The sequence below is a fragment of the Astyanax mexicanus genome, chromosome 18, assembly GCF_023375975.1.
Source record: "Astyanax mexicanus isolate ESR-SI-001 chromosome 18, AstMex3_surface, whole genome shotgun sequence".
Classification (NCBI taxonomy): Eukaryota; Metazoa; Chordata; class Actinopteri; order Characiformes; family Acestrorhamphidae; genus Astyanax; species Astyanax mexicanus.
Genome location: NC_064425.1, coordinates 203,637 through 229,925, shown reverse-complemented (window position 1 = coordinate 229,925; position 26,289 = coordinate 203,637). Strand labels below are relative to the sequence as shown.

The window sequence follows — 26,289 nt, the reverse complement described above, 5'->3', positions numbered from 1 at the left end:
GAGGCCCCTGGTTTCTATTCCACCAGAGCTTTCGGAGGATCTCTGCTGCCCCCCAGTGGTCAGGTACACACACACCAGATCCTCATCTAAGCACCAGTTTAAATTTACCAATTCTTTTTTTTTTTTGCCGCTTAATATTTAAAAGGGAAATTTAAACTGTTTTCATTTCACATTATACATATATTTCCCATTTGTCTAAAATAATTCATTTTACTCCAATTTTCATTAAAATGATGACATGGTGAATAGCTGGCTTCTGCTGAAATCAGATAGATGAATGGACAGATGGACGGATAGACTGATAGATAGATACTTTATTGTATGGAAGGAAATATAGATGGAAAGCCCTGTGATTTTAATATCTTAAAAAAAATAAAATAAGAATGTTTGTGCAAATATAACAGTGAACCACATTTTAGCAATCAATACCAAACCAGAGCTTCAATAACTGACGTCATACAGATAACGTGAAAAAAGTATAAAAAAAAAAGCATAAACATATATGTACATATATACATACATACAAGTTTATATACAGCTCTGTAAAAAATGAAGGTCGCACTTCAGTTTCTGAATCAGTTTCTCTGATTGTGCTATTTATAGGTTTATATTTGAGTAAAATGAACATTGTTGTTTTATTCTATAAACTACAGACAACATTTCTCCCAAATTACAAATAAAAATATTCTCATTTAGAGCATTTATTTACAGAAAATGAGAAATGACTGAAATAACAAAAAAGATGCAGAGCTTTCAGATCTCAAATAATGCAAAGAAAACAAGTTCATATTCATAAAGTTTTAAGAGTTCAGAAATAATCAATATTTGGTGGAATAATCCTGGTTGGTTTTTAATCACAGTTTTTTTTTTCATGCATCTTGGCATCATGTTCTCCTCCACCAGTCTTACACACTGCTTTTGGATAACTTTATGCTGCTTTACTCCTGGTGTAAAAATTCAAGCAGTTCATTTTGGTGGTTTGATGGTTTGTGATCATCCATCTTCCTCTTGATTATATTCCAGAGGTTTTTAATTTGGTAAAATCAAAGAAACTCATCATTTTTAAGTGATCTCTTATTTTTTTCAGAGCTGTATTTCCAAATATATATATATATATATATATATATATATATATATATATATATATATATATATATATGATTAATTAAAATAAGTTGTGTTTATAAGGGTATTATTGCTTTATGTTATTATATAATCGTTATGTTGGTGAAATTTAATGGTTTTAAAATGAGAATGATCACAATATTGTTTATTGTAATGATTTCTATAGGTGATCAGGTGTAAATGGTGTTTTTTCGTCATTCAGTAAATCTCTGCTCTGGAGATTAAACACTATAAATGTTTGTGAAACTCTCTGTACTCACACAGCGCTCTGCCTGACTGCTCAGCTCCACCCTGCAGCTTCCTGCCTTATCTTCATCTTCATCATCGATATAAACCACGCCTTTCTCCAGACACCTTCTCTTCCTGCTCTGCTGAACATCAAAGGATTGAGGAAGGAAAGCGCTATTGAGCTGCAGGTAAACGAGTCAGAATTATGTCATTATCTCAACATAACCTGAACAGAGCAGATCTTTAGATCTAACGAATCACAGACGCACCTTCTGATCCCCAGCAGGAGTCCGAATGCGCTTCCTGTCGTTCCTGAAATCGCCGTCTTCCTCCTCGTTCTCTTCTTCTTTATTCGCAGCACAGGAGGCCTGAAGCTTCTCGGAGAGTCTGGAGGACAGAGTCGTCCTCTGGGATGGATTGTCCTCTTGTGCTGCAGAAAGAGAGGAAGAGATAGAGAGATAAATATACAGCCTCAAGCAACAATCAGCGGGTTCAAGCACCAACTGCCACAACGGTGTTTATTAGAGCACAGGATGGTGATGTGTAAGAAGGTCTAATATATAATTGGAGATGTTCTGTCACATTTAGAGATTATCAAAAATCTGTCACCTGTTATTAATGTTGAGCAGAGTGTAGATCTTATGGTTCTGGAGTTATTGAGCAAAATGTGAAAAAAGATATTAAAGCTCCACTAGGTAGGATTGAGATTTTGTGCTCGTGGGCTCCCCCTACAGTTGTAGAGTGTGATAAATGTTTCAGGCCGATTAGTTTCTCTTTCTCGTTTTCTGGCTTTCTCAGACATATTCGGTCTCTTTCCAGCTTCTTCCAGAGTGTCTGTATGTTAGTTTGTAAAGAATGAACCAGTAGTCCTTGTAGAACTGTTAGAACTAAAGGTTGGAAAGCAGGTCGCAGTTCTCGCGAGCGTTGGTCGCGGCCGCCTCGGAAAACTTACAGAGTCTGGTTTGAGCTCAGAGGAGCCACGGCACAGACACGAGAGCACCGCTATTCCTCCTATTACACCTCAATGCAGCGCTGCTGTGAGTTTCAAGCTGTAATTTTACTTCTTTAAAAAGATCAAAAATCAAGGAAATCCTACCAAGTGGGGCTTTAAAATAGGTGGTTAAAGCGCCACCTACTGACCAATCTGTGCCATTTTTGCTGTGCTCCAAGATGCACTGATACTACACCTACCTACCAAGTTTCATCTCTCTACGAGTTACAGTTTAGACTGTACAACTGTTTTTTCAGAAGAAAATTAATAAGAATAAGAATAAACATAAAAATAAGAAGAATAAGAAGAAAAAGAATAAGAAGAAAAATAACAAGAACAACAAGAAGAAGAAAAGGAAGAATAAGTATAAGAAGAATAAGAACCCTAAATAGATAAAGCTCATCTATTTCTTCTGTGACGCACCATGAGGACTAAAGAATCGGGACATCTGTTTATATATATTATTTCTTCTCAAATTAAGAGTATTAAAAAAATAAATAAAAGTAAATTCTGCTATTGTTGTTTGGTGGTCCGTCACAAAAATTACATTATGAACTTATCGTACAATAAAGGGACATGACTTCAATAATATCTGATAACCGCCTATTGTGTTTATTTGTATGTTTGTTCACATATATAAATAAGAAGTATTTTAATTAGTCCTGCAAAACCAGATTAATGCTTCAAAAACTGCAACTCTAAACACAAAGTGTGGACTGAAGTAGGTAAAGGGAAACGTGTACATTATATAACTTATATAATATTGTAATATTATTTATCGTAATATTGTTTATCGCTATCATTTCAATATATCAAATATTTAACATATAGAGACTCACCCTTCAGAGGAGTATCAGTGTGAGTGTGATTATTATCGATCAGTGCTGGATTAAAGGCTGTGCTGCTGCTGGAGGAAGTGTGTGTAGCGGGAGCTCGGCTGTGACACACACACTGACACGGAGTGATCACACCCGGCTTCTTCACACCACAGGAAGATCCATCCTGACCGAGCTTTCCTGTAGAGAGAGAACAGGTGAATACATTAAAAAGAATCAAGGCTTTATACAATAATAGTAAAAATATATATAGCAAAGCCTAAAAGTTTATGGAGCGATTCAATTCTTGCGCTGCAATGATATATGATATAATTCACTATTTGATTTGATTTTAGTACAGATATTTTTTATTTGGTATATTTCTCAAATCAAACTAAAATGTTTTTAGTGATTTATACTATTATTGTGGTTTGTTATTGTTATGTTGTAGTTTCTGTTCCAAAATATGTGGCTATAAATTTAGTATATAAATGCACAATCTTTTTTCTTAATGTAATGATTAATACATGTTTTGGTTTTATTTATTTTTTATTTATAGAATACATAATTTTAGTTTCTACTAAAAGCAATTTTCCGTCTGAAACACTGCTATGGACAGTATGTACTGTATATATTATGTGGTACATTATGGTATATTATACCAAAACTGATTCTGCAACTTTGATTATCTAGTGATTTTAATCAAACACAATATTTTACCCTCTTTTAAACTTCGCTATTAATATTAATATAATAATATAAAACATTTGTCCTGTATAAAACACGTTTAAACTAGGTAAAAGATTATAGCAATAAGCTATTTAATACATTTAATTACTATATTTCTATGATCAATGCATATATTATCGTACAATAAATAAACACAACCTCAATAATGTTTGATATTGTGATATCATCTATTATTGTGTTTATTTGTATGATTGTACACATATATAACAATGAACAGTATTTTAGGCAGCAATAACAGACCAGTGCTTTAATACACTGCAGTACTGGACTGCAGTAGATGAAAATATTTATTTCCAAAACTATGATTATTAAAATGTTGTTTTCTTTAATAGGGTGTCATTTCTTTTTTGTTATGATATTCTGTTATCATTATATCAGTGACATTAAACGGTCTTAAAATGACAATAATATCGATTATCGCTATAATTTCTGGGACAATATATCGCCCACAAAACATACCTATCGTGCCAGACCTACCATCGAGCAAACTGAAATGTCTCTTCTTAACTTGCCAAATTCATACAGATCAATTTTGTGGGAGAAATGACTAAACTTTTAAACAATTTTCCCCCAATTTCCACCATTCTTCCACAAATATACCTACTGTATATATTCACAGTGCTGGAGGGCGTTCACTGTGTGCTGGATGCACTTTCACATGTTCTAAAATCTCTTTAGATGTTGACTGTTCTTCTTTTTTGTTCTTCATGACCCCTCTTGCTTTTATGTAAACTAATCCAAAAACGTATCTAAAACATGAACTCCTCAGAGACGCACCGTACTGTGCCTGCTGCCACGCCAGGGCTGAACACAGCAGTGCCAGGCTCTTCCCGCTGCCAGTGGGACTCTCCAACAGACAGTGCTGCCCGTGATTCAGACCCCGAACAATCTACAGTAGAAACAAACACATTAAACACATCCAGCATCTACCTAACAATACAACAAGCTCTTCTGAACACAACATACAGCTCTGAAAAAAAATAAGAGAGCACTTAGAGTTTCTCTGGAATATAATCAAGAGGAAGATGGATGATCACAAACCATCAAACCACCAAACTGAACTGCTTGATTTTTTACACCAGGAGTAAAGCAGCATAAAGTTATCCAAAAGCAGTGTGTAAGACTGGTGGAGGAGAACATGATGCCAAGATGCACAAAAAAAAAAAACTTTGATTAAAATCAGGTTTATTCCACCAAATATTGATTATTTCTGAACTCTTAAAACTTTATGAATATGAACTTGTTTTCTTTGTATTATTTGAGGTCTGAAAGCTCTGCATCTTTTTTGTTATTTCAGTCATTTCTCATTTTCTGTAAATAAATGCTCTAAATGAGAATATTTTTATTTGTAATTTGGGAGAAATGTTGTCTGTAGTTTATAGAATAAAACAACAATGTTCATTTTACTCAAACATAAACCTATAAATAGCAAAATCAGAGAAACTGATTCAGAAACTGAAGTGATCTCTTTATTTTTTACAGAGCTGTATGTGAGGAGATGCTGTACTGCATTTTAGTTTAAATATTGTAATTAGATGTAGATGTATTTCGATGTATTTCGAGGTGTGAGAGTGTAGAACAGTGTGTATTAGAACTTACTGAATTCATCATGGCGAGTTGAGAGGGGTAGGCTTTACAGGGAAAGTTGATTTTCACTCCTCCTATAGTGTACTCCACTGTACTCCCAGCCATCTCTACCTCACTGTGTGCCTACTGTAAAACACATCAGCATATCATCACTATTATTATTATATTGCCAGGGGCCAAACACAATTAAGCGTCTTTGAGAATTTGAACAGCGGTATATAAATAAAATGTATTATTATTATTATTCTTTTTATTATTATTATTATTATTATTATTATTATTATTATTATTACTGCAGCAGAAAACACAACTAAATGTAGCTAATAAAAATAGACAGCAGCAAATGTAAGGCTAACAACAGGCCTAAAAACACAGCTAAGACTAAAAGTGTGCCATATCCTATCATACACAATAATATCATTAACATTTTTGAACATCCTGAAATATGGAGCCATTTCACCCTCCCCTAATTATCACATCAGGGTTCTACTTTTTTACTGTTTTTATCAAAAGAAAAATTCACACTGTTCTCATTTCCCATTATATATCTACTAGATACAGATTATATCTGTACAGTATCATTTATTTTACTTTAATCCTGGATATATGGAGATATTTGGAGTGAATTATTATTAGTATTATTAGTATCATGATCATTCTGGATCATTGACTTCTGTTACTGTAAATCTGATAAAATTCTTGTGTTTTTTTAATATATCAGTTATTAGGGGTGTGCCAAATCATATCATATATCATATGCAGTACTAAAATTTAACTTTAATTTTGTTGCAGTATTGTTAGTGTGTATTCTTGAAACATATTGTTTTAATTCAGTGATCTGTAAGGGAGTTTTTCTCCACAATAATCAGCATCTCTGTGGTTCTGCTCATAAGAGGCTGTTTTTCTCTGTAAAGCTGCTTTGTGAAACTTTTGTTGTAAAAAGCTTTAAAAAAAATTACATAAATAAAATTGTATTGATCTTGTCATTTCACCAAGAGTATCGCTATGAAAAAAATACCACCATGTCCCACTCCACTAACATCGAGATACACTGAATAAAGCCCAGCTAGCTGTTAAACGTTAAAATAAGATCAGATAGTTCAGCTAAAGCTAACTGAAGCTAACTGAAGCTAAGCTAAGATACACAGGTAAACAGCACAGCGGCTACAAACACAGCTAACCTGATCACAGTTACAGCGTTTTATCTTACCTTAATCACTACTTTAATAAGAGAATTCACAGGATAAAGTTATTAGCCTGTTGTGTAGATAATCCAGCGTTTCTGCAGCCGGTAAACATTTTCCAAAGAAAAAAACTGAAAGTCCCGCCAGGAAAAAAAACTCCAACCCTGCCTCTGAGAAAACAGATCTACAAATCATATCCGACCCGCCATAGATATACATATACATAGAGCCGTATTGACTGCTTAGTGGTGTATCAGAGCGGCCGCCATATTGGATGGGTCTCCCACGCGCCCCAGTGCATTTATTATTTACCCCGAGGAAGGAGTTTAATGCACCTGTAATAATCACAACTCTACCAATTTATACACGAGTTTTTACACGGTTTGATTTGATACAAACAGCAGAGCTGTAGTAATGATTCAGGACGCTGTTACACTAAAATATTTTGTATTAAAGACTGATATACGTGACAATATAAGTGTATAAATTAATTATTTTTTTATATTTATTTATACTTATCCACACACTCATATATATATATATATATATATATGAATAAAACGCCACCATACTAATAAATTAACTGGGGGTCGCATGGGAGACCCATCCAATATGGCGCCCGCGCTGAAAGGCCAGCTCCAATAGACGGCGTCAGTCGTGCGGGACTATGTATATATGTCTATGCAACCTGCTGTACAGGATGTCTTAATATTCAACGTTTTACTCTTTCAAAATAAAAGCTTTCGCATTTCCGTTCCATTCTCCAATAAAAGCACGTATTTTGCTTTATAAAAATAATACTTTTGATGCTTGAAATGTTTTAAATGCAAGAATGATGTTGGCCCTGTAATCCCTGTTCTGGAAGCAAAAGAAAAGCGGTCCAAATTTATGCGTGTGCTGAATTATACCCTAAAGCTTTTAATACAGTCATTTTAAATACACTTTTGTGAACACAGATCAAGCATAACATTAAGACCACCTCCTCGTTTTGACTATTTTCTTAATCTCCACTGTATTTCCACCACAAAATAAAGGGTCCTTTACTAAGTCATAATTATAAGATAATACCCCCAAACGTAGCATCTCATAATTCTGTTTTAGTATCTCATAATTCTGACTTAATATCTCATAATTCTGCTTTAGTATCTCCTAATTATGACTTAGTATCTGACATTTCTGACTTAGTATCTCATAATAATGATGTAACATTTAATAATTATGAGATACTTAGTCACAATCATAAATTATGGTATAATTGAGATTATACCCTCAGATTTAGTATCTCATAATTATGACCCTTATTTTGGTGGAAACAGGCTTCCATACCACTGAGCAATTATTTTACAGGTTTTGTATATGAGTTATATGAGTATATTTTGGATATTATATGGGACTTAACAATATACAATTATTTAGTAAATAATTGTAGAGTTTTATGTGTGAAATTAAATACCATAATATGACAGATAAATTGTCTATAGCTAGCTAGGTTAACTAGGATACGTAACGCTGCCTAGTTAGCTACTCATCCATATAGCTAGTGTATATTTTACTTGTGATAAAAAGAGTGGGTAATTAGTAATTGGAGAAAAATGTGTTAAAAAGGGGAAAAAAACACAGTAGTTTCGTTTAGTTTATCAAGTTTGTTTTTATTTACCTGGTTAAGCATAGCAGCACCTTAAGTTTCACATGAATGTCTCACAGTTAGAAAAAACAACTTACAAAATAATAACCCAATATAAAACAAATATTAACATGTGAACGAGACACTGGATTCAACCCATATATATTTAAAAACCAAGACCAAAAGGTGTGTATTATTTCTTATGCTTATATGCTGAGGTAAAGGTAAGATCATACATAGTGACAGGAGGTTAAGATACTAGTAGAAACGGTAGAAACTGTGTGCATTCCTCTTCTGTTCTGTAAAACAAAGTGTATAAAAATACATAGACCATTGAAGAGCTCAAAGTAACTTCGTTCCTCAAAAACGTTCTTTGGAATATGTACAGGTCAGTTGCAGAGAGCGATATCTTCTCAGAAGATATGCGGTCTTCGGTTGAATTCTTCTCACAGTCTTTCCACCGCGGCGAACGGAAGACGGCAGGAATTCAACGTAAAAGTGTACGAGCCCGGGTTAATGCGAGGCTCGTACTGCGTACTTGATTGGAGTCATTACAAGATTAAAAAATACGAAGCCGTTATAGATAAGGTGACGAACAGAAGGTTGGAGCATGTAACAGATCCCCCACCCCACTACTTCACATAACAGAGGAACACATCGGGTGTGTGTCACGATAGGCTAAATGGAGAGTAGTACACTATTGCATCATAACAGCTTTACTCTTAAAAAGAAATCACGTTTATATTTTGACCTGGTCGCTTTAGTGCCCGTTTTTTAATCCCAGTAGCTTATCTGAAGAAGTGTACAGATCTGAGTTTGACTGTGAACAAATCCAACACAAATCTGAGAGCGAGTGGGAGCAGGTGAACGTTAGCAGACGCAGACGGTGGCGTTTCCGTGCTCCTGGAGTAAAGCCTGCACTTTATCAGGCTGTTTCTGGGTTTTGCCGCTGCGTCGGAGCGCCGGTCGCTCGCTGTACCGCCGGCGAGACGTGCAGGAAGAGGCCGAGCTGTGAGACGGCTGAGGAAGACTCCGGCGAGGTCTCTTCCCCGCAGGACCCGTCAGATCCTCCAGCGCTCGCTTCCCCGCCGACACGCCGCTACTGCGACCGCCTTCACTCGAGCTCCTACTGCCCTGATCTTTACGTGGAGAGTTTAGAACCGGAGACTCCAGTGATTCACTGCTGCTCGACCCGCCGTCCCCGTTCTCCTGACCGGAGGCTGATTCCGGTTCACAGGAAGGAGACGATTCATCTGCTTCACTGACCTTTAACACAATAAAACATGCATGATGTGATTATCATCAATTCATCTCACACAATGATATGTTACATTATAATGTTAAAGTTTCTGAATCAGTTTCTCTGATTTTACTATTTAAAGGTTTATGTTTGAGTAAAATGAACATTGTTGTTTTATTCTATAAACTACAGACAACATTTCTCCCAAATTACAAATAAAAATATTCTCATTTAGAGCATTTATTTACAGAAAATGAGAAATGACTGAAATAACAAAAAAGATGCAGAGCTTTCAGACCTCAAATAATGCAAAGAAAACAACAAGTTCATATTCATAAAGTTTTAAGAGTTCAGAAATAATCAATATTTGGTGGAATAACCCTTTTGGTTTTTAATCAGTTTTTTTTTTTCATACATCTTGGCATCATGTTCTCCTCCACCAGTCTTACACACTGCTTTTGGATAACTTTATGCTGCTTTACTCCTGGTGTAAAAATTCAAGCAGTTCAGTTTGGTGGTTTGATGGTTTGTGATCATCCATCTTCCTCTTGATTATATTATAGAGGTTTTCAATTTGGTAAAATCAAAGAAACTCATTGTTTTTAAGTGCTCTCTTGTTTTTTTTCTCCAGATCTATATGTTCATTAAAAAACACTAAAACCTTGTGTGTTATGGCCACGTTCACATTACCAGGCTGAAGTGACTCAAATCTGATTTTTTCATGGCTGTGTGAATGTGCCAAATCCGAATTTTTCAGAATACGAATACGTAACCGATCCGTGGACATGCGTTATGACTGTGAACGGTCAAATTTGAATGAATGTGTCTTTTTTTACTTTTAGGCATTAGCATTAGCGCTACGTGCTTCTCTCTCGTACAAACAAAATTTTGGATGTCAGAAAGCTGCAGGAGAGCAGAGGTGTGCTATTCAACAAAGGTAAGAAGGTTTTGTCGTGTTTTACTACAAGTCCATTTTACACCAGAGTTCTGCTTTAACTCTTTAAATGGACGCCACACACAGCTCACACTAGAAAACCCCTCTGTAACTGATGTGTGCGTGTAGTTTTAGTGAAAGCAGTGTGTGTTACTGTTTAATATCAGAGACTCTGACCTGGTTGGGTGGAGTGTTGATGGAGGATCCAGCAGCTGAGCAGCACTTTGCTCCCTCTAGATTATAGACGACTTCATACGGAGACAGCGGCTCAGAAAACGCTCCAACCGGCTCCAAACAGACCACTATAGCGCTGGTGTTATCAGCCCGGAGCATGCGCTGACTCCACCGCTGGAGGGCGTGGTTCACCAGCTCGTGAGCACTGCACACGTTTTCTTTTGTCGTCTGGCACTTAGCCTGCGGGCATGAGAAGAGTTTAAGTTAGTCAATAATACTCTTTAATAATACTTTATTTACAGTAAACACAAACAGTTCAGTTATTTAAGGATTAACATACGAGATATAATATTGGCACTGCTGTGATGCGGCCGAGTCCCGTAGATCAGCACAGCAGTGCCAATATTACACATTACAGCACAAACCTCAAGTGTATTATTGCTTAATTATACCACAGTTCCATTATCTCTGTTTATTAAAAGATTTTAAAGAGTTAAAGAGGAGGAGAAAATACGATCTGTTTGGTTATAAAAACTCCACCAGTTAAAATAGTTCCATTGCTGCTCTGTTTGTTTGTAGCTGCGCAGTTTGGCTTGTAAGCGCTGCTGCATCGTTGCTAGGTTACCTGTATGTGGCGGAGTTATACAGTAATATATGGAGCGCTTCGGTTACAGTGCATTACCGGCTGATAACGGTAGAACTCACAAAACACCTCTCAGCCAATCACATTGCAGGATTGGAACTAACTGTGGTAAAATAACTATTTACATAGTTAAGAACTATGAACTATGTAAACGCTAATACCTAATTACCTTTCTTACCTTTGCTTTATCAGTTTCCTGACACATAGACACGGCCTCCTGTGGTGAAACCATGTTCCACAGACCGTCACTGCCCAGTATAACGTATCGATGCTTCTTCAGATCTAATTTAATGACTGCAGTATCGGGCTCTGGTGAAACTACAAACTCTCCACTGTAGAAATCATAACTCCATAAATCACCTGAAAGAAGAGAAATAAATTAAGTAGAACAAAACAGTAGGGCTGGCCGATATGAGCCTAAACTTGTCTCACAATATTTCATGGTATTTACATGACATGACATGACAAAACACTGAATTAAACTAAAAATATTTCAAGAATACACAACTGCAACAAAAGGAAAATTAAATTATATTTTTGCATATGATATGATATAATAAGGCACACCCCTAATAACTGAAATATTTAAAAAACACAATAATTTTATCAGATTTGTAACAGAAGTCAATGATCCAGAATATCATAATACTAATAATAATTCACTCCAAATATCTCCATATATCCAGGATTAAAGTAAAATAAATGATACTGTACAGATATAATCTGTATCTAGTAGATATATAATGGGAAATGAGAACAGTGTGAATTTTTCTTTTGATAAAAACAGTAAAAAAGTAGAACCCTGATGTGATAATTAGAGGTGGGTGATATGGCTCCATATTTCAGGGTATAATAACAATAATCAGCATATTCAATAATGTTGGAGATAATATTGCGTACCATACAATATGATATGATATGGAACATTCCTACACAACAGAAAGACAATGTCATGTTTTCTTACTAGTATATTTAAATACGATGTGCACATGCTTTCACACACTATTATTACACTATATTAACATAACTTTAGGCAATAAATGACTACACTGTAATATAAAATTCCCTCACTGTTTCTCACCTAGAGCTCGAGCTACAGCGAGGAAAGGGATCTGGTCGATGACGGTGCTCCGTCTCACCGGGCCGTTATGAGTGAGTCTGGGTCTTTTCCACACCACTCGATTAACCCCAGACTTCTTTATTACACTGCAGATAGAAAAATACAGCAATGACACTTTTGAATATTTGATCATATTCAACTGCTGAAACTAGCCTGCAGTTATAGAAAATAAAATGTAAGACTAAGACTTATTAATACCATTCTGAGATTAAATAGGAACGGTAGCAAATAACAAAATGGCAAAAAAATAAATAAATAAATAAACTGAAGTACCACCTTCAATAGCAAAATGCAAGGAGTCATAAGTGATGCCGATGGCATTTTAGTATAATTTACTACTATTACATCAGTACACTGCATATGGAATTAGGAAATTGGGAAAAGCAATGTGCATAAATAAAATAAAAGGTACATCTGGGGAATTAGTAAGACCTTTGGAATAAATAAACAAATCTAAAATGATTCTGGAGATCTGCGGACACCTCACTCTTATACTAAATTAAGATAATAGGGCTGAAAATTTTTGGGGTCACAATTCGATTCAGAAACGATTTTCGATTTTAAAACAATTTTTTGATCCAAATGGTCTATAAATTTTGTTTTAATTGTGTGATTGAGATTGAGAAGATGAAATGACAATTTAAACAAACTGTCCAACCTTTGCTCAGCTCTGCCGGAAAAAAGAGCTGCAGTTCGGTCTCTTTAGGTGTTTATAATAAACAGAAGAGCACACTCTGTGTTACTCTGAATGTTAGTGACCCTCACCTGCCCCCGAGTCCCTCGATCCGTTTCCTCTCTTTAGGAAGTTCAGGTTTATGATCCTGTGTGATCTCCTCGGCTCGTATCGTCTCTTCATCCGGATCATCCTGCACCCCTAAAACCACGGCCGAATCCCCAACATGAGCCACGTACAGCCGGTCACGCCGGATCACCACCACGCTGGCCGTGGTTCCGGACGTGCTCGGGAGACCGGTAGCTGTTCTCGGCCATTCAGCTGCAGAAACCAGAAACAAAAATCAGATTTCAGCATCAACACGGAGTAACACTGAGTAAACTATATCAACATTAACATTAATTGCACCCTTTACCTCGATTACAACAGACAGATAATTATTTTAATAAATGCTGGACACTGCTGATGTCTATAAAACAAGCTGCAGTTTGGTTACCTGATTTGATGTTTGAGGACGTGTCCTCATATATACTTCAGTATTACGTTAAAAACAAAGCCTACGTGCACATTACTACAACAAGCCACACTGCTCAAATCTGATTTTTATCTCAGATCAGGTTTGTGTATCTTGTCAGTTCATATTCACTGTAAATGTAAGTGATCTGTATCTGTGTGTAATGTGAACACAGAATCTGTTCCTGAAGCGTCTCACATGCTGCACACTGATACCTGTAAAAACGCCTCCTTCTTCACCAACAACAAAAACCCTCATATTAGAGAGAGGAGAGACTCGTAGCTTTATAAAGGGAAATGGATGAGTTAGCAGCTCATATGTGGAGCATCTTTTGCTGGAGTGGAGAGTAAACAGCTGCTCTGAAGTTCATGCTCAGGTCCAGGAGGAGAAAAAAAGACAGGCGGTTTGCTTTTGCTGTTTTTTGCAGCTATAGCTGCACAGCTGCACCAAGAGACGCAGTGTGGGTACGAGAGAGAAGCATGTAGCGCTAATGCTAATGCGTAAAAGCGAAAAGATGCATGAATTCCGCATGATTTTACTGTTCACATGCATGTCGCATGAACGTGGATCAGATACGTATCTGATTTAGGACCACATATGAAACTGACTCTAATCTGATTTGAAAAAATCGGATTTAGCACGTTCACACAGCCATGAAAAAAACAGATCCAAACCACATTGAGCAAAAAAATCAGATTTGAGTCACTACAGCCTGGTAATGTGAACGTAACCCAAACTATGGCTTCTTAACAAAGCTTTATGTATTTGTTATTGCACAGTATTACATGTATTCATATGTTCATAAGTCTAAAGTCTAGTGCTATCTGCATGTAGATGTCTAGATTTATGCTTTATGTACTGCAATTTATAGAAAGCCAACAGGTCTTAAATCTGGACTTTGGAGAGCGTTGTTTAAAAAGCTTCTTAAAAAAACTGCTTTTTTATTATAAATATCTGAATATGTGTGGACAAAATACATAATTCATGAATTCATTGTGGTACAGTTGTGGCACTAAAGATATATACTACACAGCATTGTGAATGGAGAATTGAAGCACAGGACTAGGCTTAATCCCTGTCTGGAAAACGGTCCCATAATGCACTGTTACAGAGTTTTCCCAGAGTTCCTCTATGCTGTTTTAGTTGGTGGTCCTAAATCCCTATGCAGATGGGATTATTTTCTCAGGGGAACGTCTGTGTAAAATATTTCACTCTTCTACTCTTTAGTGATAAAACTCCTGCATCCGGACTGCAATTAAAAAAACAGCAGGATCAGTGAGTTTTTAGGCTTTTTTCTCGGTCATGTAACATCATCGCAGTATTCAGTAGCTCCTCCATTTCCACTCGCTGTTGTGTTTTTTTTAAGTGGATCTCCTTGGAAACCGTGGAGCGCCCAAAGTGTAATTACGGTGTGCGGCAGTGGACAAATATCTATTTTATTAAAGGCGAGGAGACGAAACTCAGAGATGTGCGTCCGGACGGGACTAAAATTACCGGAGGAGCACGGAGTTCAGAGAAAAACAGTAGATAATTCAGCCTGTAATTTTCTCAGAGGACGTCTGAGAAAAACACCTACATGATCGTTCTGGACAGGAATAAAATCACAGAGGATAAAAACCCCCATAAAAGAGAAAATTACCCAGAACCCCCTGAGAAAATAATCCCATCCGGATAAGGCTTATGCCTGCATTCCACTGAAAGAACAGCTGGATTCTTGTCTATAGTAAATAAATAGTGAACCTTTAATCCTCTTTAACCTTTAAAGAGCTGCATTTTTTGTCAAATAAACAAACATCTTGAAGTCAGTCAATAAGCTTTACCTGCACTGTTAAAGAAGAAGTGCATGATGCAATGTTTTATCTGTAGCACACTGATGGAGACAATGAAAGAGGCAAAACGTTGATGACTGTCATCAATAACCTGAATACTTACCAAACATACCATTACATCATTACATCATTACATGTACTGAAAAACTTTAGTTTTCATTCAAATACCATCCCAAATCTTATCCTTATCTTATTTATCACACCAGAGAATGCAGTTCCACTGCTGCACAGCTCAATGCTAAGGGACCATGCCTGGTATGAAGCATGGTGCTGGTAGGTTTATCTTATCAGGAGTGTCATAATAGACAGACAATAATAGTTTTCTACAGAGACATGCAGTGCATGTATGTGGAATATAATCAAGAGGAAGATGGATGATCACAAACCATCAAACCACCAAACTGAACTGCTTGAATTTTTACACCAGGAGTAAAGCAGCATAAAGTTATCCAAAAGCAGTGTGTAAGACTGGTGGAGGAGAACATGATGCCAAGATGCATGAAAAAAAACTGTGATTAAAATCCAGGGTTATTCCACCAAATATTGATTATTTCTGAACTCTTAAAACTTTATGAATATGAACTTGTTTTCTTTGCATTATTTGAGGTCTGAAAGCTCTGCATCTTTTTAGTTATTTCAGCCATTTCTCATTTTCTGTAAATAAATGCTCTAAATAAGAATATTTTTATTTGTAATTTGGGAGAAATGTTGTCTGTAGTTTATAGAATAAAACAACAATGTTCATTTTACTCAAACATAAACCTATAAATAGCAAAATCAGAGAAACTGATTCAGAAACTGAAGTGCTCTCTTCATTTTTTTCAGAGCTGTATATATGTGTGAAGGTGAAATGCTAATTAATAGGACTATATTCACAATTGTTTTAAGTGTGAAGGTGATCCTCTTTAAGCTGCAGGGTAATGGCCCATTGCGGTTTCTTTTATTGTGAAGTTGACAATCTCCAAAAAAGGGCTCTGTATTAAGCTGTGTGTTTTCACTGCATACCTTGTTTACATATGATACTGTTTACAGCACCAGACTGGTCTACCTTCACATCTGAACTTCCTGGACGTTTTGCATTTTTATTATTATTATAATAACATTAACATAGATTTGCACCTTGTTCGCACAGGAGTCATGCACACATTTACACATGTAAATACAAACTTTTCGTAATTACTGTCTGTGACCCCAGACTTCATGCATTTTTGTTGCCTTTGACAGAAGTGTTTTTTTTTTTTTGTAACATTCAACCCTGTATAATGATAAGAGTTTCTCAGACGGTTCTGGGGTCATTTTCATCAGAAAGAAAAAAAGACAGAAAGAATACTGGTCTTAACATTTAACTTATATAATTATAATTATATAAGCCAAATGCTTTTTTTTTATTTGAATCCCATTTTTCTTATTTCTGTTTGTATTTTATGAATTTTACCTATTATTGTGTCCACTTCATGCTGCTGGATTGTATTATATACAAAAGTTAAAAAATAAAATAATAAAATGTAAAAAAAAAAAAATAATAATAATAAATAGCTGCTCTTTATTTTTGAAGCTTGTTTATGTAACATACATGTATCTGGTTTATTTTGAGTAAAGAACAGGAGGGTTTATTTGGAAAACTCAGTAAACAGATGTGGGTAAACTAAAGCTATCTCAGAAGCGTCGCGTTAAAATTCCGCTCTGCGTTAAAATCGTTAACTTACGTAATTTCTTCCACATGGCGTGGTGGCAGGCGATGAATCCTTTACGGAGAGCGGAGCAAACCTCCTCATCATCATCCGACCAGAAGCCTCTCTGTTTCTTAATCAGATCCCACAGGTTCTCCTGAGCGTAGCTCGCCGCGTCCGGGCCGCCGTGACCGTCAAACACCGCGTAGAAAGCGACGGGCCAGGAGCGGGCCGCGGAGCCGCTCTCCTCCTCCTCCTGCTCCCGGGCAGTGCCGCTCTCCTCCCCGCCGCTGCTGCTGCTGCTGCGGCTACAGTCTGCTGGAGCACCGGCCCGCGGCTCCTCCGGTTCCTCCGGTGTCTCCGGGTCGGGAGTACGGTCTCCAAGGCCGTTTTTAAGCTGCTCGTTTCCCGGTTCCGCCGGTTCAGTCTCGCCCGGTTCCGCGGCGCTCAGCTCGGCCTCGCTCGGCTCAGCGTCCCGCTTAATCTGCACAAAATCCTCCATGTATTTCCGCCCGCCCTGGTCCAGATAAACGCTCGCCCGGCACGAAAACACCTTCTCCATCCCGCCCACAGCGCGGATACAGCGCGGACACCGAGTGGATCCCGCGGAAACGGCTGAATTCTGGGTTAAAAGCTGAAATCCTCGCGGATTTTCTTCACTCTTTGTTTATTTTCGACCTTTGTAGGCATGCTCCGAGAGCCGTGACGTCACCCGGCGCGGGGCGGCCCAGAAAAGCAGAAGTGGGCGTTTCCGGTTTTTTAAACTGACGTAAAAACAAAATAAAAGATCTAATTAATAACCCAAAATACAAAATACTTTAAACAAAACTGAAAATATTTATATATTTGTACTTAAGAACTAATGAAATGTGTTTCAGAGTCGGGCCAGTGCTACATGTGTTGCAGTCCAATAAAAAAGCAAACTGAAGTAAAAACATTATAAAAATAAAAATAATAAAAAAGTAAAAAATTATATATAAGTATAAAAGTCTGAGAATTATTAAAAGCCCCAAAGCCATGTGTGTCCATTTATTTTGTCCCTTAATATTATCATTGGTATCATTTTTTTATTTGTCCATAATAACTATGATAATGATATGTGTTTTTGAGTCAAGCAAGTCGTGTTACAGTTTGTATTGCAGTCCATTAAAAAAGCAGAAGTGGATATTACTTTTTTTTATGAAAAAAAAAAGATATGATGATTTTTTAAAGAAACAATATGAAGAAAAAAGGAAGCCTTGTGTGTCTTTTAGGAAAATGTATTTTTGAAAAGGCTGGAGCTCTATATGGTTTGCATGATATGCTGAATATTGTTGATGATGATAAATTGTCATTTATCCAAGTCAGCTGCTTTTTTGTTTGTTTGTTTTTTTGACATGCTGTATGTACTCCCCAAATGTATTTAAAATATTTTACACATCCTTGATAATAATAAAGGAGTTAAACAAAACTATCGTATGTTCAGGCAGGGAGATGTGCGTTGGTTTGTGCTTATTTTGTAAACGCCAAAAATTACAATAATGTGGAAAACGGTTATAAAAGTATGGAAGATAAAGTGAAACTATACCATCATGCAACTAAATTATGAAACACAAAAAATCAGCCTCTGCTTTTACTGCAGGGGCTTTTATTCTGAAAGTAACCGGTGAGTAGGTTTGGCTGGTGTGGGAGCGGGTGCGGAGGAAGTGTGTGAGCGGCGCCGGTGTCGCTGAAGCTCAGCTCGGTCTCAGACTCGCTGTTTTTCGGGGCGGCGGGTTTTTCTGGAGGTGAAGCAGAGCGCTTTAACACGGATTATCTGGTGTTCTGTTCTGTGTGTGCTGGTTTAATGTGGACTCGCTTTAGTGTGGACTCGCTTTTGCTTTTGGGCTGCTGTGTTTGTGTGTAGCCGGCTAACGCTAACTGTCTGCTCTGTTGCTATAGCCACTGTGCTATCTTATCTTAGCCTAGCATAGCTTAGCCTTGCCTATTTTAGCTTAGCTTGCCTGCTGGTGGGGGGTCCTGTCAGCTCAGGTGTAGTTTAGCAGGTTTAGAGATACATTTAATCTCTTATTTACGTTTCAGAGCTTTAGTTACCACTTTATAAACGTAGATTTTAGCTAAAGATTAGTAACTTCATGTTTTGTACGAGACCAGTTAGCTATCTCAGCTAAATGTCAGCTCTTATATATGTATGTAACGTTAAAAGCTGTAGTTACCACTTTAAACAAAACTTTACCTAGGTTATCTTGTTAGCTAAATAGGAATTATAAGATTTTAGTACGGCAACATAGGCTATCTCAGCTAAATAATTCTATATCAGTTTACATAGTTAACGAATGGTTAGCTTGCTTAGCTTAGCATAGCTTAGCTCTCCTGCTGATGGGGTCCAGCGCTGCTGAGGTGTAAGTTAGTTTAGCAGGTTTAGAGCTAACTAAATATAAGCTCTCATATAACGTTACATTTCTTAGCTCTAGTTACCACTTTTAAAACGTAGTTTGTTAGCTTAATATAGATAGTTTTTAGTACGATACCATCGCTAGCTACCTACCTATCTCAGCTAGCTAAAAAAGCAGGCTAAGTTAAAGCTGTGAACACAGTCAACGACAGTTTAGCTTGCTTAGCTTATCTTAGCTTAGCATAGTTTAGCTTTCCTGCTGGCTGATGGTGGGGTCCTTCGCAGTTTAAAAGCTAACTGTGAGCTCTTTTACACTTTTTACACTTTTGAGCTTTAGTTTAGCTAGCGTTATCACTCTAAACAAATGTAACCTAGGTTAGTCTGTTAGTTAAGGATAAATAGGTCTTAGTACGAGACCATAGCTAACTAGCTATCTAAGCTAGCTAAATATGAGCTCTTATATACATTTTAGAGCTCTATTTACCACTGTAACAAAACGTAGTTTGTTAGCTAAAGATAAGCAGGTCTTAGTACTAGACCATAGCTTTCTAACTAGCTCTCTCAGCTAAATCGGTCTATAGCAGTTAGCACAGTTAACCTAACTATGTTAGCTTGCTAGCTTTAGTTAGTATAGCTAATAAGCTTAGCTATTTCGGAGGGGGTGTGTGAGCAGGCAGGGATGACACTCCTGTTCCCGGGGACGGGGCTGAATAGAGCGATCATCCCTCTTTATTACCTGATTATCTCAGGTTATCTCTCTATAACCTTCCTCAGAGCCTCCTAGCTAACAGAGAATACAGTGCCATGCTCAGGAACACAGAGTACTACTGTTTATTAGTAATAGGAAGCTGGATTTATTGGTTATTAATGATAAAATTACTATATAGTTTATATAATGTTTCTCCCATTCATGCCCTCGATTTTTGTTTTAATTTAACCTCAGATTTGCTTAAGAGGTTGTGAGATCCACACCAGTGTCTGAAGACAGGCTTTCAGCCATGGTAAGTTCCCACCAACACATTAAAGGTGTCCTTTTGCTTAAATCCACTTTTTCTTGTTCTCTCGGTCTCTGAGTTGTATATGCACGCTGCACATAAAACTCTTCCTCTACCTCCACTGGTCAGACAGTTTTTTAAATGAATATTAAGTCATTATGCTTTCACACAGGTCTTATATATTCAGGTGTGCAGCAGCAGTGGAAGCAGTTAGAGTTCATGTAAATTTGGATTCAATCAGTAGTGAAGAGTAAACAGCTAGTCGAGGCAGGTGAATAACCTGGATGTTGATAAGCTGATCTGTAGTGGGTGATGTATGGGGAAGGCTGACTTTAAAAACTTTGATAAGTCTGGCCGTACGGGAGACGCGAGAGCCTGAGGGTCCAATATCCATCAGTATCGGGGGGTCAGGCAGGTGGGCAGTCAGTAACTGAGAGGAGCAGAGAGATGAAATTAGTTTTAACTGGATTTATATAAAACAGAGAATATAAAACTTTATCAGAGTGAGATTATCTAATGACTCAGGCAGATCTGAATAAAACAGCCTCACTAAAAGCGAGAGAGCCAGGAGATAGCATAGACCAAACAGCACCAGCATATCAGTTTACCCACAATTCCCTATGTCTATGATCTGAAGCCTTATCTAAAGGGAAATAACATTAATTACCAAATGCTTAACCAAACAAGTAAGTTTTTTACTTGAACAGATTCGGGGAGATTATTCCAGAGTTGATGAGCTTTATAAGAGAAAGCTCTTCCTCCTGCAGAGCTCCTCTGAATTTTAGGAACTACTAAGAAACCAGCACCCTGAGATCTAAGTAATCGCGGTGGTTCATAATAGGAGAAATAGGAGGTCTCGTAAATACTCAGGTGATGAGAATAATTTTATAGTCTATGTGGAATTTGACTGGAAGCAGTGCAGTGCTGACAGGACTGGACTAATATACTCAAATTTTCTCGTTTTAGTAAGGACCCTGGCTGCAGCATTTTGAACTAGCTGAAGTTTATTTAAGTTACTGCCGGAACATCCAGACAGTAGCGCATTACAATAATCTAGCCTTGAGGTAATGAAGGCATGTACTAAGTTTTCTGCATCATGCAGTGATAGGGCATTTCTTAGCTTGGCGATGTTACGGAGGAGTAGAAAAGCTGTTCTAGTAACATTAGATATGTGTTCATATCTACTTTATTGTTCAAAAAGTTGATAGTGTAATTATCCTGACAGGCCTAGTCCCCCAAGAAAATGTGATTCTCCATAGACTCCAAAGATCTACAAGAAGACATGAATCTTAACATATAACTAAAACTCATAGGTTTGAGGTGGGCTTCCCAAAATCATCTTCAGTTATTTTTTTCTGGAAAGGTTGGGTAACAATCACACAGGTGTGTTCTTCAGTCCTGGCCCTGGTGCCACCCTGCCCAGCACATTTTAGCAGGGATGCATGATTTATATCCGAATTATATCAGTATCGGCCAATATTTATTTTTTATTAATTTGTTTTTAACAAATTATGTTAAATATGGCCGATATTTCAAACTGATATTTACTGATGTATTTATTGTGAGCCGGAAAAGGACCAAGCCGACACTGGCCGCACTATTTTAAAGTGTATTAATTTAAGCAAATATTTATTATTTTGATTAGTTTTACAGTAAGAACCTGATTGTGTGGAGTCTGGCCTCTCTCGTATAAATGTGTATATCTGCATATATTTGTCTAATATCAAATTAATCAGCATTAACCCAGAATTCCCACATCAGAACATCCCTATGCTTTAAAAGACCCACTGCATCCGAGAAAGAGCTTTTTAATGAGATGATTAATTCTAGTTAGATGTGTTGGAAAAAGGGAAAGCCATACATTTGCAGGAAAGGATTGAAGAATCTTGTACTAGACATTCGCTCTCTCTCTGCCAGTTGAGATGATAGATTTTGAGAAAGTTTGCCTTGATCAGTTTGAACTTATTTAAACTGGTATTGTGAAATCTATATATGTTATATGTTGAAGTAATAGTGTCAGATGATAAAGTATATAAAATAAGCAGTTGTGTCTTTATTAATGAGCCTGAGTAATCTGAGCTTGTGAATCTTGTCTTGCCTTCTCTATATCAGTCTGCTGTGGTGGATCTGAAGACGAAGGAGGAGAAGGATGCTGAACTGGACAGAAGGATCGAGGCTCTGCGGAAGAAGAACGAGGCTTTAGTGAGGAGATACCAGGTTAGTGAGAATGCTGAGTTTTTTTATCCGATGTTCGTGGACAACCATCACCTTAGAGACTAAGTGAAGTTATTAACAACATTATTTTCATTGCACATCTTGGTGTGCAGAAATGTGTCGAATCTGTACATGACCTTCCCTACTGCATGCTTTATATATATATATATATATATATAATGCATGTGTATAGGTATGTCTGTGTATATTATGATGATGTGTGTGTTCCACATATCCTGTTTGATCCATTAACAACTTAAGTTGGGTATTAGGTATGGGTGGTGGGGTTTATAGCGTGGGGTGTTTTTTTTGTTTGTTTTTGTTTTGTGAAATCATATTGTGAAAATGCTATTTGATGCTTGTCCTTCCAATACCTGTTCAGTTCAATAAATAAAAGAAAGGTATTTGGTTAATCTTGACATTTTTTTGGTAAATTTGGTGGAATATTACTCCAGAGGTGCAAATGATGTAACATTGGCAATCATTGGGTTCCAGACACCCTACAATTTTGTTTTTCAATCAGTTCTGTTATATATTTTTTTATTGTCTGTTTTTTTGTTCGTCTCCTCCCACTCAGGAAATAGAAGAGGATAAGAAGAAGGCTGAACAGGAGGGCATCGCTGTGACGACACCCCGTAAACCCCGCACTCACGAGCCAGATCCAGAACGACGGAAAATCGAGAAAGAGAATTTCACTGTGACCGTTGACCTGTCTAGACCCGCTGGGGTAAGAACAACAATAGCCGTACATTCAAAATAGTGTCTCTCTGTCCTGCGGTCTCTCTGTCCTTCTGTCTCTCTGTCCTGCGGTCTCTCTGTCCTGCGGTCTCTCTGTCCTGCGGTCTCTGTCTCTCTGTCCTTCAGTCTCTCTGTCCTGCGGTCTCTCTGTCCTTTAGTCTCTGTCCTGCGGTCTCTCTGTCCTGCGGTCTCTCTGTCCTTTAGTCTCTGTCCTGCGGTCTCTCTGTCCTGCGGTCTCTCTGTCCTGCGGTCTCTGTCTCTCTGTCCTTCAGTCTCTCTGTCCTACGGTCTCTCTGTCCTTTAGTCTCTGTCCTGCGGTCTCTCTGTCTTCTTACTGTGCAATTTTTCTTACTGTGTATTTTGTGATATTAAACAATGAATGACCCTCTCATCTGAGATCCGGACCAACCAAGAGTCAGTGCTTTAGAGTCAAAACCCAAGGGAAACAGCAAAACAACAGTAATCTGCCCTTTAATCAGGCATTTTAATTGATTTTTAAAAGGTAAATAAGAGCGTTTGTTTTTTCTGGGATTAAAAGCTTGATTTCGGCTGTAACTGGAAATATCTGCACTGCTGTGCCGGACTGAGGTGCACAACTTTCGACAGGCTGTCAGCCACTGTGTTTCCAAGCACGTGCCCAACCATGTGGATTGAGGCCATTCGGTTACCTCATATTTACTCCTGCCCTCCTCCTCATGCTTCTCAGGCAGCAGCAGCCTGTCACTCACACAGACACAGAGACAGTGCTGTGTATCTACTGCTTGTGTCAAGCATCAAAACACTACAACATGAGGTGTATGATTTAATTACTTTAGATGACATTGCATGCCTTGCGATGTGATTATTGCACGTGCGCACATCGTGATAATAATGCTTAAACAAAATATCATGCAACTCATACTGTTGGGCATGAAGTACTGTAAAGACAGAGCTGAGAATGCATGTGAACTTTTAAAATTCAATAATACTAATAAATGTAGTAATAATGTTGCGCTTTAATATTTAATTTTTTATTGTTTTATGCATTCTGTCAAAATACTGTACACATATATTGGGAGTCCTACATCTAATAGCGCTTAAAAAAAATAATTACACTATTTTCTGTTTTTTGAATGTTTGTTTGTTTGTTTATTTATTTATTGCAGATTTCATTGTATAAATCATAAAGCAGATTCTTATTGCCTGTGGTTTTGGAGTGCTTCAGGATCTTGAGCTGTAATGACCCCCTGTTTCCTCACAGCTCTTAGTATTTTAATTTCCCACCCGGGGTTTACTGAGACAGAGTGCAGTGTATTTTAATCAATACCTGTAGAGTTACTGTGGGACACAGATGGCCTGTGCAGTGGTGATTTAGACCTCCTCTAGTGATTTATGAAGGTCAGGCAGCGTGCTGTATGGACAGTGACATATGATCGCATATGATGGACTTTTCTGAGAAAAGTTGTGGAGAACAAGTTTATTTTCCCAGGTTTAATTTCAACATGTACATAATTTTTATTGCTGATTTTTTTAAATGAACGGAGAAGCAAATTTATAATAATAATCCATTAATATTAGGATTAAATTGTTTAAATTATTTATTTTATATTCAATAATAACTTTCATAAAAATGCAGATGCATATACAGCTCTGTAAAAAATGAAGAGAGCACTTCAGTTTCTGAATCAGTTTCTCTGATTTTGCTATTTATAGGTTTATGTTTGAGTAAAATGAACATTGTTGTTTTATTCTATAAACTACAGACAACATTTCTCCCAAATTACAAATAAAAATATTCTCATTTAGAGCATTTATTTACGGATTTTATTTGTGGAGCTTGTATTTTATTTTATCTGAATCTTGACTTAAATCTTAAGCTTTTCTTTTATTAACAGGAGAAGCGAGTGGTAAATGACAGGAAGCCACCGCCTCATCGTGTTGAACATGGCCCGGAGGACGGGGACGGCCTGCAGCCTCATGGAGACAGTCCCCCCCGCAGGGCAGGGTCCGGTCGGCTGAACAGAGGCGGGCAGCGTGGGGGAGGCCCGCGCTCTGAAAGGAGAGAACCACGCCCAGATAAAGGAGATGTGAGAGCAGACAGACCACCCCGAGAAGGAGACGGGGGAGAGGGACGCCCCTGGGTAGGACGAAGAGGAGGTAGAGGAGGAGGAGAAGGAAGAGGAGGAGGAGAAGGAAGAGGAGGAGAAGGAAGAGGAGGAGAAGGAAGAGGAGGAGAAGGAAGAGGAGGAGAAGGAAGAGGAGGAGAAGGAAGAGGAGGAGAAGGAAGAGGAGGGCTGCAACAGGGCGGTGCTGGGTCTGATAGAAAGTCGAAGGTGGGTTGTGTTGGATCTCTGCGTGGATATCCCTTTTCTGTTAGACAACATATTAATACTGTATTTTTCACACTATAAGGCACACCGGTAGGTGCATTTAATGCGACACTAGTAAGGAACAGGGGTGTCGCCATGTTTTCCTTCTAATTCAGCCTAGCTCTCGCCACTGGATAAGAGACCTGTAAAGACAAGATAAGCCAAGTAAACAAAACTGTAATTCTTTAAAAGCAATTTATTTTAAAGTTAAACGAGAGCTGGATGTTGTTAATCTACACAGATTTCTCTCCTGAAAACAGTTTATTTAGGTGAGTAAAGAGCTTCTGTTTATTCACAGTAAGCTTAGATTTTCAGATTTCCACTAAAGCTGGAGCATTAGCATTAGCGGATAACTGAGAGCAGCCTTTGCATTACCATTAACAATCATGTCTGAACGTCGAAAGAGCTAGCGCTTAGTGTGGTTAGTGGCTTATGCTTATGCTAATGCTGCTCCAGCAGTGCTAGCTGAGGTTAGCAGCAGGCTACAGGCCGATAATACTCACCTCAGAACAGCAAAAG

At 37.6% G+C, this 26,289-nt stretch overlaps 3 protein-coding genes across 12 annotated transcripts in view; 1 reads left to right on the top strand and 2 right to left on the bottom strand.

Moving 5' to 3' along the window:
• brip1 (BRCA1 interacting helicase 1) overlaps positions 1-6,863 on the bottom strand; it is a 133,281-nt gene extending 126,418 nt beyond the window's left edge. For 2 of the 5 annotated variants that reach the window (XM_049467187.1, XM_049467188.1), the window contains exons 1-6: positions 6,707-6,863; positions 5,509-5,622; positions 4,687-4,798; positions 3,184-3,360; positions 1,623-1,783; positions 1,386-1,535 (exon numbers count right to left, since the gene is read on the bottom strand). In XM_049467187.1, coding sequence (XP_049323144.1) covers positions 1,386-1,535; positions 1,623-1,783; positions 3,184-3,360; positions 4,687-4,798; positions 5,509-5,601 — 693 coding nt within the window. In that variant the 5' untranslated portion in view covers positions 5,602-5,622; positions 6,707-6,863. The remainder of the gene's footprint in view (positions 1-1,385; positions 1,536-1,622; positions 1,784-3,183; positions 3,361-4,686; positions 4,799-5,508; positions 5,623-6,706) is intronic. The other 3 variants (XM_049467189.1, XM_049467190.1, XM_049467191.1) reach the window with 3 other exon arrangements.
• Positions 6,864-8,303: 1,440 nt separating this feature from the next.
• ppm1da (protein phosphatase, Mg2+/Mn2+ dependent, 1Da) lies at positions 8,304-17,819 on the bottom strand. Its single transcript, XM_007258876.4, has 6 exons — positions 17,138-17,819; positions 13,181-13,409; positions 12,377-12,501; positions 11,474-11,655; positions 10,656-10,892; positions 8,304-9,570 (listed from the first exon to the last, which is right to left on the bottom strand). Exons 1-6 carry the CDS (start codon positions 17,661-17,663, stop codon positions 9,175-9,177), a joined length of 1,695 nt encoding a protein of 564 aa, XP_007258938.3. The 5' UTR covers positions 17,664-17,819; the 3' UTR covers positions 8,304-9,174.
• Positions 17,820-18,757: 938 nt separating this feature from the next.
• ccdc9 (coiled-coil domain containing 9) overlaps positions 18,758-26,289 on the top strand; it is a 31,184-nt gene continuing 23,652 nt past the window's right edge. For 5 of the 6 annotated variants that reach the window (XM_049467203.1, XM_049467202.1, XM_049467201.1 and 2 more), the window contains exons 1-5: positions 18,758-18,867; positions 20,419-20,476; positions 22,583-22,687; positions 23,262-23,411; positions 25,297-25,734. In XM_049467203.1, the coding sequence (XP_049323160.1) occupies positions 20,474-20,476; positions 22,583-22,687; positions 23,262-23,411; positions 25,297-25,734 (696 nt within the window). In that variant the 5' untranslated portion in view covers positions 18,758-18,867; positions 20,419-20,473. Of the gene's footprint in view, positions 18,868-19,518; positions 19,775-20,418; positions 20,477-22,582; positions 22,688-23,261; positions 23,412-25,296; positions 25,735-26,289 lie in introns of those variants that run through there. The other variant, XM_049467200.1, reaches the window with a different exon arrangement.

Bases quoted from the DNA above. Each gene is read 5' to 3' on its own strand.
- ppm1da (XM_007258876.4), bottom strand. From the start codon at position 17,663: ATGGAGAAGGTGTTTTCGTGCCGGGCGAGCGTTTATCTGGACCAGGGC. The intron at 12,502-13,180 runs GTGAGGGTCACT...TTCTATCTGCAG, and splicing joins ATCGAGGGACTCGGGGGCAG to TGTAATAAAGAAGTCTGGGG. The intron at 9,571-10,655 runs GTCAGAGTCTCT...ATTGTGTTAAAG, and splicing joins TCAACACTCCACCCAACCAG to GTCAGTGAAGCAGATGAATC.